The sequence below is a fragment of the Gavia stellata genome, chromosome 8 (genome assembly GCF_030936135.1).
Source record: "Gavia stellata isolate bGavSte3 chromosome 8, bGavSte3.hap2, whole genome shotgun sequence".
Lineage (NCBI taxonomy): Eukaryota > Metazoa > Chordata > Aves > Gaviiformes > Gaviidae > Gavia > Gavia stellata.
Window position 1 is genome coordinate 372,851 of NC_082601.1, and position 14,290 is coordinate 387,140.

A 14,290-nucleotide genomic window follows, 5' to 3' on the forward strand; every position below is an offset into this window, starting at 1 on the left:
TGTGTCTTTCTCTGTTCGCTATTACTGAACATGTCATTGGAAAAGTGAGGAGAGAGTTTCTCCTGTAACCATCAGTGACTTCATCTCATCCCACAGGTATATTAATAATCTTTATTTTGTATGGAAAAAATACAGTAGCTGTGCAAAAATAGAACTACAAGACAAGACTAATATAGGACTTGTACAAAATATCAAAGAAACAGTAAACAATAAATAAGCTAAAGCATAATGATGCAAACTCAAAAAGAATTTGTAAAAACAGGTACAGCTGTTTACCATGTACATAAAACACTGTATACAAACAAGACATGAAAAGTGACTACGTAAAGTTGACCACTCCAACCTAATTGCACTCACAGGAATGTCACTACATCTGTTTATTTTCAGAACATTCTTGCCGATATAAAACCTTATTTTCTCCGAAAACCTTCACAACTTCATCCTGTCATGCAATTCCACATACACTTTTCCTCAAACTTTCATCTTCACTCTATCCATTTCCTGGGTTTCCCATTAAAAACAAACACTTACTAAACATTTCATTGCTGTACCTTTTTCCCGAATAAACAATAAATCATTTTGCTTTAAGATAGCACCCAAAGGTGATTAGATAAACTATATAAAGTGCGATTATTGTTAATATGCCATAATATTGTGTTCTTCAGTGCAATAACCAATATGGTCAAAGCCTTTCAATACACATGCAAATGTCACTTTATTTTACTTGATTTCTTCTACTTACTAAAAATAGTTATATTTACATGTCAAAACATGGCTGCTTATAGTTTACTCATACACAAATTATTTATGCTTCCTAAATGTACATCATGCAACCCAAATCAGATCCCGCTAGAAAAGTGATAAAATACTTTTTGATTTGAAAAAAACCCATACATATACAGATCTGAGTATTCTGCAGCAGGTATCTTTCTTTTTTAACACTGTTTTGAGAAGTAAGCACTTAAGCATTAGAGAGGCACAATTATTATCTAAGTAAGTGGTGAGCTGTAATATAACCAAAAGCTGAGATTAAAGCCCTATGTAAAAGGAAAGTCTTACTTAACAGTGAAGGGTGACGGAAAGGATTTGTCTGCTTGACGTCCTAGTTTGGTGGATTGATGATCCTAACTGACTCTCTTTCTACACAAATTTGCTATTCCAGTTACCGTAACTGTCCTGTGATGGTAGGAGCAGTTTCAAGTGGTTGTATCCCATTATGTACTGGCCAACACGGACAGCTTACTCAAATGCACAAGTGACCAGCCAATCAGTATTTTGTATAGAAGTAATACCCTATGACCTTATGAGCTAACTTCTACAACCCTGTAAATACAGAAAATAATTTACACATTCGATTCAATGAACGATCGCTTTGGTTTTGTAGACGTGACGTGACTTAGATGGCCTTCCTTATGGATGCGAGACTGCTGTTTGGATACAGCATCTGGGTATAAATGCGAAGCTTGTTTAGGTGCTCTGTTGTCTTGACAGTGGGCAGATATTTGGCACTTGAGCTCCTCACATTCTTTAGCTTGCATACCATTCTGGTTGCTATCTCCTGGGGCAGCACCAGTAGAGGAAATTTTAGTTTGGTAGTGTTTGACTGAGAACTGCTCAAAATTTGAGGACTGAATGCCCCCAGAAGCAACGTTTGTTGAGAATCCATCTGATGCCTGAGAGTGCCAAGTGCGACTGGATTGAGTATTTTGCTGCTGAAACCTTGCAGTCTTATCCATGATTCCCATAAATGGGGTATTGCGAGGTCTGTGTTCAGCAACAGTACCCTGAACTTGATTAATGTTATTATTCTCCTTGAGTCGAACGTCTGGGCCTAGCCCCTTAATACTATCTGAAAAACTACCGGCTGAAGTTAAGCTGCTGGTTGAGCTGGCAAGAATCACACTACCAGATGGAGAACTAGAAGACACCCCACTGGTTACAGGACTTTGCTGCCTTGCTTCACTGAAATTCATTTGAGTAGGGGCTGTTAACCTGTCAGCGGTTTTAGACTTACTTGCAAAAGAATGAGAAGAGAGATTCTCATTATGCTGTGAATGGGAACACTGGCTGAACATAAACTTCTCATTGTACAGTTCAGAACTAGGACCTGGGGAAACACTTCCGGATGAAAATGTGCTTGTCCCATCCAAATGCTGAATTCTAGAGTGCCGGACTGGCAAGGGACTTTGGGGAAGATGCTGAAAAGATGATTGTGTCTTTGTATTACACTGACTGCTTCCCATTTTTGATCCAGGCTGGATAGAGCTCAGGTGCTGATTAGTTTTTACAATCTGTGCCTGCTTTGTTGGCTGCATGATCAAGCCTGGCTCTCTCAGGTATTTATTGCCTGTTCTGCTTTGAGGGGACACAGATCTAGCCTTCTGCTGAACACCTTCTTGAAGGGTCCTGCTGGATGATGAAGCAGCTAAGGAACCTTGCAGCCTTTGTGGAGAGGAAACAGATTCATCAGAGTGTGGCAGTTCCTCCTCCCTGTCTTGAAGATTAAAATTATCACTCACACCTTGTATAACGCCGCCCTCCTCCTCATTATCAGAGTTGTTAATTTGCTGTAGTAGCTGTGGAGAGTGATGCTTCTGTTGCTGTGTTCTCTGGAACTGTTTGCATTCCTCTTCTACTCGAGCCAGGAGACGTTTTATCTCTTGATTGCTAGGACACAGCTGTGTGGCTTCACGTAAGTCAGCAAGAGCAGCAAGTAGCTTTCTGTTTAGGGAGGGGGAAAAAAAGTAAACAATGAAAACCTGGGGCAAATCTGAGTCTTGGCATTGCCTACTACTAATCCACCTCCACCACTTTCAAAGAAATAGTCTGATTTGTCATCTCCTGCTGCAGGTGGTGACAATGTAAGAACTGCATGTTCTCCAAACCAGGAAATTCCTTCCTACGGTGAAAGTGCAGACCCAGCCCTAAACCCTTCCCCTTGTAATAGCTTTTTCAGGAAGGCAGCTGAAGTCTGCTGATAACACTAGGAACTGAAGCTTTCTCTCATAAGCCCTTTACTGTTCTCTTCAGAGCAGGTAACCTGCTGAACCCCGCTTCATGACCATTTATTTTTCTGCTTCGAAAAGAAACAGTGAATCAAAAAGGCACCTCTCCCTATACTTCATACCACTATAGTTTGGTATTTTTCCAACTTAAAGAGATGGTTCCTCTTCTCTCCTCTTCTCTTGAACTGCTAATGACTCAACATATCCTGTCCTGTACAAGCACCCAGTTATTCTTGGTAATAAATAATGCAGCGCTGGAGCTTGGCGGCACGCTGCCGACAACATTCTGCTGAGTCATGTGGAGTAGCAGTCCCATTCACTCTCATACTTAAAATAATCCCTCTTCATATCAATTTGTTACTTTCTGGTCTGCCTATTACCTAGATGAGTATTCAATATTGCTTTTTGGGTTTGGTTGGCTTTAACTGATACAGAGACTTAATACAGATGGAAAGTGCACAAGGAAAATAACTTTCTCTTTGCAAATTCCAAATACAACTGGCGGAAAAGAAAAGCAGTTACTGAAAGTGTTAGGAAGTTAAAAAAATCCGTGCGGACAGACGCACAGAATCAAACAGTACCTGCTGTTCCTCTTGGCTCTTGCTCTAGCATAATAGGCTTCATAAGACTTGGGTTTCAGATCTAATGCTTTGGTAGCAAACTCTTCAGCCATACCGAAGTCCTAACAATTTAAACAAATGTACTCATTATACATTGACAGTAAAAGAAAGCTGCATGCTTTTTATTCATGGTACTGCTTCAAAAGTGCAGATAGCTTATGCAGTATAGAAAGGCACCTTTATCAGTTAGCACGAGCAGGTATTTTCTGTAAGACTGAGAACAGACCTCATCTTGCTAACCTTGTCTCTCATGTCTAAGGGAAACTGACTCCAGGGTAGCTAAAAAGCAGTGTTAATATGGTAAGATATGGTTATTTTCAACCCAGAGATGTTAAAATGCTAGAAGAGAATGCATGTTTAGCAGGATAATGACCACCTCAGACAGCAAGGCTTTAGAATGTGTTTTGAAAAAGGCCAGTTAAAGACCTAGGAATTTAGAGAAAAACAAGAAAAATCAAGAAATGGGTTGGAGTAGTCCAGAACTTTGGTAAGGTACATGAAATTTTTAGAGAAGAATTACACTAGATGTAATGTATTTGGTCTTCATTTAACAAGAACACAGAAAAAGAGTTTAGTAAATTGTTGGTTAAAACAAAGACTGGAATTAACAAAGCAGGACTGAAATAGGGGCAAAGATGGCTATGGGGAAGATAAAGGCAGAAGCAAGTCTAATTTTTACAACAGCCATGCACAGCACAGGGTGTTCATGATACTGAGTTATATCGAGCATGATGATACAGGAGGTTGGAAAGTATTAATACCCAAAAAAAGGTCCTGAGATACCATGCAGGAGCAGAATAATGTGATGAACTTGAGCTTTAGCTGTAAGGTGATGCACTTCAGGATTAACAAAATGTAAATGACAGTTTATCAGTGGGATATGATAAGAAATGCACACACAAGCAAACACATGCACTAGTTGGTCATAGAGCCACTTTCTGCTGTTAGTTTGATGCAACTGAAAAAGCCAATCTCATCTAGCAAGGCGCAAGGAGAGGCAAGGCATCAGGAGAGAGAATTCTAGCACAGAAAGGAAAGGACTAGTACTGCTGTGCAAAGCAGTGGCAGAACTGCCTACGTAAAGTCCTGGACACCTATGTTTAGGAATTCTTCAAATTGGAGCAGATGCCAAGAACAACTTGGATGACTAGGGAATTAAGAAGTTACCTTTTGAAAAGAAGGAACAGTGTAAGGTATATTCAGAAAATCAGAAGTTTTTGCTCTGATGGTGATTCAGGTTCTTACCAGCCATCTGATGCACTGCTGAAGGTACAGAGAAACAACCAGCACATACAATACAGCTGTAGTAGTAGATTATGCTGTATGATAACAAAGGGTAGTGGTGGTGGCATTTTCCGTTTAGTCTTTTAAAAGTACCAAAACCACCCAGCAGTTCATCATTCCAAAATAACTGAATTACATGAGAACAGCTGTAATAGATCCCCCAAGGCCACATGTGGCTTACATTTGTTTTTCGGCGACATCGTGATAGATTTAGGTATAATGAAACTCTCAGCTCATTGAACGCTTTCATTTCTTCTCCAAATCCTTCCCTCGGAAACTTCCTCAAGGCATACTGATAGCGCTGCGCTGCTTCCTTCATCTTACCTTTCTACAAATTTAGGGAACAAGAGGCTTTTCACAAACTGGTAATATTGCAATACTGTTGCAAAAAAGCACATTTATATTTGACATCTACCAACAGGTATTCTTCAAGTAGAAAACACAGACCCAGATTTTTTAAAAAATAAATATATACAGTATGAATTACACTTACACACAGACACAATGAGAGAACTTGCACGTTAACTAGAGTTTGTGTTTGTTTCTAAACTTATACCTTTAATGGTATTTCACCAGGCTAATATCTGCATTAATACATACTATTTGTACCAGAAAAAAATAATGTATGATACAATTCATTCTTTCTTTCTTTCTTTCTTTAAACAGAGCAGTCAAATATCTGATGATGTATAGTTGATTAAAACTCTAAGGCCTAGATGCTTCTAGTAGAGCATATCCTTAATGAGGAATGGTGTATCCTTAATCAGGAATGGTGATACTGCAAAATAAGCTCTGGCAACGGATGCGGCTGGATGGGAGAGGGAGAAAGAGTCAATACAACATTCAAACATGCAGTCCAGCTACTGCCAGATCCACTTAGGTGTCTCAGCCATGATTAGCTGGGTGACTGAGTGTATGAATTTAAAGTAGTAAATGTCCCTCTCCTACTGCTTAACAGAGGTTGAGTAAGAGAGCTAAGCTGTCCCTCAGGCCTCCCTGAATGATCCACCCTTGCACTGGAAATATTCAGACTCTCCAAGAGATGCCTGGAAAACATCTCCATAATAAACTGAAGATTTGAGACAGTTTTGCTAAAAACACTGAAATCTTCCTAGTATGGTAAGAAAAGCAAATCTTTTAGTTGACAGATGAAGAAATTTTTCTCTTCATGGATATTACAAGTTAATTTCTTTTCATAAACATTGGGCGTTTTTTATTATTTAATTAATCTTAACCCTCAAAGTGGTTAAAATTTACTGTTGAAACTGGCAAGGAAAATATTTAAGGTTTATTTTATTTTATTCAGCTGGAGAGCTGAAAAGTAGTTCTTGCATACTGTGAGCACACTCAAATATGTGTTACTCTGCAAAGTAACTATCCATTTAAAACACTTTGGCAAATAAATAAACCAAAGTGTATTAGAAAAAATTTAACAAGCTAAATGACATACCATAGCTCTACCAAGTCAGTTCAAATTACTATAATAAAATTAAGCACTCTAAAAATAGATACCAGCAGGGAATTCAACCTCTTGTAACAAATTATAAAACAGATTAGTACCAAGTCCTGCCATGTTACTCTGTGGTCTCAGAGTCTAGGCAGGGTTCAACCTGTGGAGCAACTTGAGGCGAAACCGAAGAAAATGAATTGATGCTGGCGACATGGTGGCACCTTCTCCCTGAACAACCAGTGAGTCACATTCAACACACCAGTCGAGAAGCGTGACGTAGGAGAAGCTTCCCCAGGGATGACAGAACTGCCTTTGTAGCATAAAATCTGTTATCCTTTAGGTTGAAAGATGTCCCAAGCTTAAAGGTACCCGCTTGGATATAAAGCTTTAAACCCCTTTCAGGATCAATAAACTTGATAAATTACCCAGAGGTATTCAAAAGACTCCTATACAGAATTTGGGAGAATCTAAGCAGGTGCACCCTGATTCATGACGACAAAGTCTCAAGGGTCTCTCTTCTACACTATGCAAAGCCATTTGATATAGAACATATAGAACAGAGATAAGGTGGCATATATTGAGGGCCCTTATAAAAAACCGCTACAAATTACAAGTCTTGTAGCTAGAACAGACTTTGAATGATGCTTATATAAGCCACTCAGCACTGTGTTGCACTAGTGAAATAACGCAGGTGTATCACACAGTTTACAACAATAATTCTAGTCTCTCTTCTGAGCAATACATCACTACTAGTAAAAAGAGTGTATCAGAAGAGCTGTCACTTTCCTCATTACATATTTAAATAGCACACAAAAGAACATTATCCTGAAGAAAAGGATATGCCTAACTGCCACCTAATTCAACAAGGCACTCTCAAGCGAGCACCTTACATTCTGAGCTGCTCTTAAGAACCAATTGAGTGCTACAAATGTTCACAGAGACACTTCCTCAACAGAAAGACAAGGTACTTAATATTTATTTTATGCAGGAGTTTTCAATCATTCTTTCCCAGGGTTCTCTAGATTTCTTAGTCTCATTCCCAACGTGAGAGGATGTGCAAGTACGCATCTTGTTTGAACAGAAAAGAAGGTATAAAGAACTTTAATCTACCTTCAGACAGTAGTTGAATTATAATGTTCTGCTACCAGAAAAAAAAAAAAAAGAATCTACCTACCTTGTACAGTATATTTCCTTCTTCCATCAGTTTCTGCAGCAGAATAAGGAGAATATCGGGTTTTGAGGTAGCCATTGCCCATGCTGCATTTCCTGCAAGTTAGATTTTAAGGATCTCTGAGAAAAGGGAAGAAAGTGTGTTTCTGATATCTATCCACACTAGAAAGCCTAATCCTACCTCAGTAGATATTCCACCTGCATGGAATTTTTTATTATTATTATTATTATTATATGCACATGTATTTAAAATACATACATATACATAGCTGCCCCCTGCCGCCCCACATAGACAGCAGCCAGACATTAAATGGTCCAATTCATTTTACCCCTGGGCTAAAGCCAGTATAGGACAGTACGAAAGTCATGGTAAAGTTCAGGCCTAAGTAAGGATCTGTGTTTGATCATACTTAGTACCCACATAATAATAAATGGTGATTTAAAGGTACTACAGATTCAATAATTACCATATACACAGCTGCACCATCTACTTGCCCACTGATAATTCATGATTTGGACATATATTTTTTGCCCATTCTTTGCAAAAATGTATGATTCTGTAATTTATTAAAAGAATGTTATTAAAAATTTAAAACTTCTTCATCAAGATCATTAATAGTGTCTGAAGTAAGTATCACTGATAGCATAATCATCATTTTCTTGTTTAAGTACACCATGATAGAGTAACCATGTAAAGACTGACTCCTCCAGACCTCCTCATCAACATACATCAAAGAAAGGAACAGAATAAAATCACTTGTATCTCCTCACTTCTGAAGTCAGTCTTGAGTGTCTGCCTTTAAGAGAGATTACAGAATCACAGAATCACTAAGGTTGGAAAAGACCTGCAAGATCATCAAGTCCAACCTTAAAAAAAAAAAAAAAAACACCAAACCACCACAAAAAACAAACCACAACACACCAAAAACCAACCCACCCAACACCACACAGCACCATGCCCATCAAGCCACATCCCACAATGCCACATCCACACGCTCCTTGAATGCCTCCAGGGAGGGTGACTCTAACACCTCCCTCGGCAGCCTATTCCAATGTTTCACTACTCTTTCAGTAAAGAACTTTTTCCTAATATCTAGCCTGAACCTCCCCTGGCGCAACTTGAGGCCATTTCCTCTTGTCCTCTCACTTGTCACTTGGGAGAAGAGACCAACACCCACCTCCCCACAACCCCCTTTCAGGCAGTTGTAGAGAGCGATGAGGTCTCCCCTCAGCCTCCTCTTCTCCAGACTGAACAACCCCAGCTCCCTCAGCCGCTCCTCACAAGACTTGTGCTCCAGACCCCTCACCAGCTCCGTCGCCCTTCTCTGGACACGCTCCAGCACCTCAATGTCCTTCTTGTAGTGAGGGGCCCAAAACTGAACACAGTATTCGAGGTGCGGCCTCACCAGCGCCGAGTACAGGGGCACGATCCCCTCCCTGCTCCTGCTGGCCACACCATTTCTGATACAAGCCAGGATGCCGTTGGCCTTCTTGGCCACCTGGGCACACTGCTGGCTCATATTCAGCCGGCTGTCAATCAACACCCCCAGGTCCTTTTCTGCGGGGCAGCTTTCCAGCCACTTGTCCCCAAGCCTGGAGCGTTGCCTGGGGCTGTTGTGGCCAAAGTGTAGAACCCGGCACTTGGCCTTATTGAACTTCATCCGGTTGGCCTCAGCCCATCGATCCAGCCTGTCCAGATCCCTCTGCAGAGCCTTCCTACCCTCAAGCAGATCAACACTCCCTCCCAACTTGGTGTTGTCTGATTTCTCTTGAGTGGGCATCTGCAAACCATACAACCTGCAAAAATCTAGTGTGTATTTCAAGATATATTTATTTAATCTACTTTACAGAAATGACAGTAATTGTAGCAGAGCAGATATTCAGTTGTTTCCCTTGAGTATACGACTGTTTTACTAACCTAGTTTAGCTCCTTTTCTCAGTAGCATAACCACTACTGACGTATTACGACATCCGATAGCTCTGTCCAGCGGCCGCATGCCACTGTGGTCAACATGCTCAATCATTGCTCCTTTCTCTACCAAATACTGCACCTGTGAAAAGAAACAGGACAAGCCTTGTAACATTATTTTAGGTAGGAGCGGCAGAACAGTGAAATATTTAAGCTACCGCCTAGTCTTCCTTGAAGTATACCTAGTATACACTCCAGAGCATGCTAAAGCCACTTTAAATCCATTGAACTGAATCCACTGAAGACAATACAGCATGGGAAATACTATCAAACTGCACCAAAGAGCTGCAGTTAAGGAATTAAAAAGAAACACCCCCCCAAATCCTGGAAGCACCCGTGTCAGAAAAACACTAAGACCAACACATTACGCTTCTTCCCTCCTTTGTCGACGTCCTGCATGCCAATACGCAGACACTGCAACTCAAGCACAAGGGCAGTAAGCTCAGATGAAAACAGAGCAGCAGCGTAGGCCCTGTGGTTTCAGCGTCAAGTACGCCGTAACACTACAATGACAAGCATGAAGTGCAGTACCAGAACATGCTCCTGCTCCAGGACCCAATGCTATACAAACACAAAAACCAGAAAATAGACAGACTACTACTGTGTAATGCAAGAGATTTAAAACATTCTAGTTAACAGTGTGAATACAAGTCATGGTGCTGAGGGACCACTTCTTCTATATGAGGAAAAACACATCTAATTTTAGTAATTTCTTAACCATTTATTACAACAGTCTAAGGCTGCAGTTGAACATAAATGCAGCAAATGTAAAATGCAGCAAGGGCAAATAAGAAAGTTTAAGAAAGCAAAATAACTATGCCAGACATCATCAGCTTCCACGAAGCATTCACCAAGCATCCAGAGCAACAAAGCAATTCCAGTAACTGTCCTCAGCAATACTAATTAAAAGTGCAATATATAGGAAATGACAGCGATGGCAGGTTTGATGTAAGCAATAGTTCTTTCACATAACCGTTGCTTGCCCAAATGTGACTGGCAGTAATCTAGTATGGAAGGAAGTATTAACGATCCTTCCCGCTGACAGGGCCCCAAGGCCCAAAGCTGTTGGCCTGCTGAGTGATCTCCTCATTAGTATTATTCCACCTTTGTCTGTTGCCCTCGCACAAAGATCAGGCTATTCAGCCATACGAACCGCTGACGTGACCAGTCTGTCAGGTGAACTGGCAATCTGTACTGCTCCAATGCAATAACCTACAGTGAAAGTGTGTGCAGCAGTCTGGATATCCCTCACTCCCAAGCAGGAAAGAAGTCCCTCTTTAGGGTACCCACTGTTACCTGAAACACCTCCAGTGGCAGGAATAGCTCTGTGATGTGACTTCTGAAACCTGTTAAAGCCAGTACAGAATCTACGGGATTATTTACAGTCTCAAGTTAATTCTGACTAAGGGTGAATGGGACTTAAAGCGCTATAAGCAAGTTGTACTGTATGGCAGCATTTTTATTCAAGAACTGCTGTTCTGAAACAGAATGTTGTATATGCAAACTCCAGAAATAAAGATGCGCGAGTTTGAGAGGCTGCACATGCTACTCTTTCTAGTTCCCTGGTGAACTCTTGGATCTGTTCATAGTGCATGCAGACTCGCCCATGCCCTTCCGTGCAGTTTGTGGAAATTGCATTCCTATCTGGTCAAGCTTCTGACTTGTGCTTAATTACCGAGTTTTGAAGCATGAGAACAAAAATATACAATCACTTCAAAAATCTGTGATTTTAAAGATACAGAGGATTCTAAATCACAGACTTTAAACTTATTGTATACTTTTGACCTCAGTTACAGGCATGGTCCATTTCAGATTCAGAAAAACTTCACCTAAAATGCCCTAAATTCTTGCATTGTAACATTTATTATAGAGGAAGAAGGTAGTATGTGAGAAAGGTAAAGGACTGAAAAAGGAACTTCAGTTGTCCTATTTCTGAAATGACCTGTGGAACAAACTGAGAAAAGCTGAATTTACACCTCAAACCTCGTACTTCCACATGTGTAGACTGGATAGTACCACTGCGATGTGCTCAGTGCCATCTTCACAACATGAAAAACGTAAGGATTTTTAACAGTTCTCTCCCTGTCATGCAAAGCATGTAAGATACCTATCAAAGACAAGTAATGCTGCCTTATGATGGTGAAGCAAAATCTTTCTGCATTTCATCTATTCTGGCAGCATTATTCTTCTTCCTACATCTCCTACTCGGGGTCTCTGTTCCACTGAGACACCCAACTGACTGGGACCCTGTCAGGTTACCTCGATGGGTTTGCAGAGGCTGAAAAAGATTATTCTCCTTTCATGTCCGACAGGCTTTTATTTTTTTTTTTTTCATTCCAGTTCATCCAACACAGAAATTGTAAATGCTACTTTTTGAGAATTAAAACACTCACAACGAAGTACAACAGCACGCTGTAAAACATAACAGCATAATGCTCGACTTCACCACAACTACCTCGGTACTAAAACCTTACCTAGAAAATGCTTTTATCAGTAAACACTTGCACTGCAGTCAAGATGCTAGCAGTGTAAGCATCTTGGCTACTTCCTCAAATTTCCTTTCTATTTTGGTTGGCAATATTTTTTTCTAAGCTTTGTTTTGTATTACGAAAATTCAATACACGCTCAGTTTTTCTATTGTTAGTTTTACTTACAATATCAGCATCTCCATAAAAAGCTGCCAGGTCTAGGGGTGTTCGTCCATTTTTGTCTGTCTGATCAGTTGTTGCGCCTTTCTCAACTAAATACTGAACCACCTCCCTGTGGCCTTTTAGACATGCCCAGCTCAAAGGTGTCAGTCCTTCTTTGTCCACAGATGAAAGAGCTGCACCTATAAAATGAAAATTAACTTTGTTACGAAGATGTCCTGTTTAATAAGCAAAATTACCTAACTCACACAGATGCAATCTCTGGTACAGCTGTGCAGCCTTGAACCACTATTTATTTTCTACCTTCAGAAAGCAGAAATTCCACCGTGCTCAAATGTCCTTCACAAGAAGCCACCATAAGCGGAGTTCGGCCTTGCTTGTCGCTCAAATTGACATCAGACCCATGCTTCACTAGAAGTTTAGCAATCTGAAATAGAAAATAGTAATTTAAAAATAAATTGGCAGATTTAAATTTTAGCCATAATAGCATGAACTTTTAAAGAATAGGGCTACGGTGTTATTTATAGCAATCATTGAGAAATCCTGTGCAACTCAAGTCTTAACTGTTTGCAATTCAGGGCCTTCTCCTGACAGGAGTGCCCAGCATGAGGAAGGCTCCCAACTCAAAGGTTCTCTCTCTCCATTAATACAGAAGCAGTATAGAGGATCTGAAATTGCCTCTGTTCTTGGTCTAGGAAATAAAATATTTTAAACTTCCATGTATTATTTTTCAGGTATAACTAAGGTTGTCATGCAGCCGATGTACTTTCGAATCCTTTGTATCACTTTAAATAACTTAAAAAGTGAGCTTCTGAGCACATCCCTTTGAAGTTGATGCAAATGCGTATTAGAAAATTTACACCAATTTATTACAGGACTAAAGATGGGAGGAACCAAGGATTGCATCCCAAAGGAACCCATTTAGTTCATGAAGATGTGCCAGACCTGCCAGTGCCCCTGCCGTACTGCACAGAAGAGGGGAGGAATCCCTCTCCTATTAGCTCTCGTCACAACTGCTCCATGTTCCAGAAGTAATTCGCAGACGTCCAGTTTTCCTCTTCCTGCAGCAGCTGTCAGGGCTAAAGAAAGCATTTTCACCAACATCATCTCTTAGCTGTTTCACCACATCTTTTGACACATGCACATTATGTGAGTCTTACTGAATCCCCAATTTTTTCAACTCAGCTGCTCCCTAAGATTTTTTAACTATTTTCAGATTCAAACAAATTAGTCAGAATCAGGTTAAGTCAATAAGCCACAAGCATTCTCTGGTAAATAAAAAGACGATTCTCAAAGATAACAACTGTATCATGTGCATAGCTCTTAGGTTAAAAGGAAACTTTATGAAAATTTTGGATAAACCCACCGGCCTGAGGCAATTCTAGTTCCTTTTTCATTAATCATTACAGCGTTGCTGTACAGCTATACATTTAAACAACTTGCCACCTTCTCCTATAGAGAGTGCTTTTCACTGTGATACTCATTGAAGCTTGAAAATAAAATATTTTCCCCATCCTGATTTTCTTCCCTTCTTCCATTTGGCTTGCATCAACTCACTGCGTGTTTTAAATGGAGCTTGAAATTAAAATGTTTGTTGTTTTTTGTGTTGAAGCGTCACCAGTAATGTCAACACTGTTTAGAAAATGAGTTCATGTGCTAACTTCTGCAAGAATCAGCAAAGGACTCGCCCCTCCATTTTCTAAATCCTAATACTGTATATTTTCCAATAAGAAGTGGGTCAAATTGTGTATTTCTTGTTACTCGTTTTTTTAGCATTTTCAAACATCATGAAGTAGAATTTTTGAAAATTCCAATGGATATTGAAAGTAAATGAAATTACAAACACTGCAGGAAGTAGTAAATCTGTTCTTTTTTTTTAACAATATCTAACCCATTCACTCTTCACTCACTGATACTTCACTATGTTACAGTTACATCAACTGTTTAGATCTGAACAGCTGGAAAGTGCTGTTACAGATATCGACACTAAAGGCAAAACAAACTATCTTGTTCAAAAACTTTGCATTTTTCATTCTGTCAGTACCAGCATTTTAGCTCATGGTGTAACTAACATTACAGCAACAATATAACTCCCTATACCTTATCCAGGTTTAAGAAGACTAAACAATTCCTCCAGTCAGCTT

At 40.0% G+C, this 14,290-nt stretch overlaps 1 protein-coding gene across 2 annotated transcripts in view; it reads right to left on the minus strand.

Moving 5' to 3' along the window:
* Positions 1–5: 5 nt before the first annotated feature.
* The window catches only part of TANC1 (tetratricopeptide repeat, ankyrin repeat and coiled-coil containing 1), a 53,158-nt gene continuing 38,873 nt past the window's right edge, over positions 6–14,290 (minus strand). For both annotated transcript variants that reach the window (XM_059820613.1, XM_059820614.1), the window contains exons 17-24: positions 13,092–13,225; positions 12,450–12,573; positions 12,153–12,328; positions 9,448–9,580; positions 7,534–7,625; positions 5,091–5,237; positions 3,587–3,687; positions 6–2,721 (exon numbers count right to left, since the gene is read on the minus strand). In XM_059820613.1, coding sequence (XP_059676596.1) covers positions 1,344–2,721; positions 3,587–3,687; positions 5,091–5,237; positions 7,534–7,625; positions 9,448–9,580; positions 12,153–12,328; positions 12,450–12,573; positions 13,092–13,225 — 2,285 coding nt within the window. In that variant the 3' untranslated portion in view covers positions 6–1,343. The remainder of the gene's footprint in view (positions 2,722–3,586; positions 3,688–5,090; positions 5,238–7,533; positions 7,626–9,447; positions 9,581–12,152; positions 12,329–12,449; positions 12,574–13,091; positions 13,226–14,290) is intronic.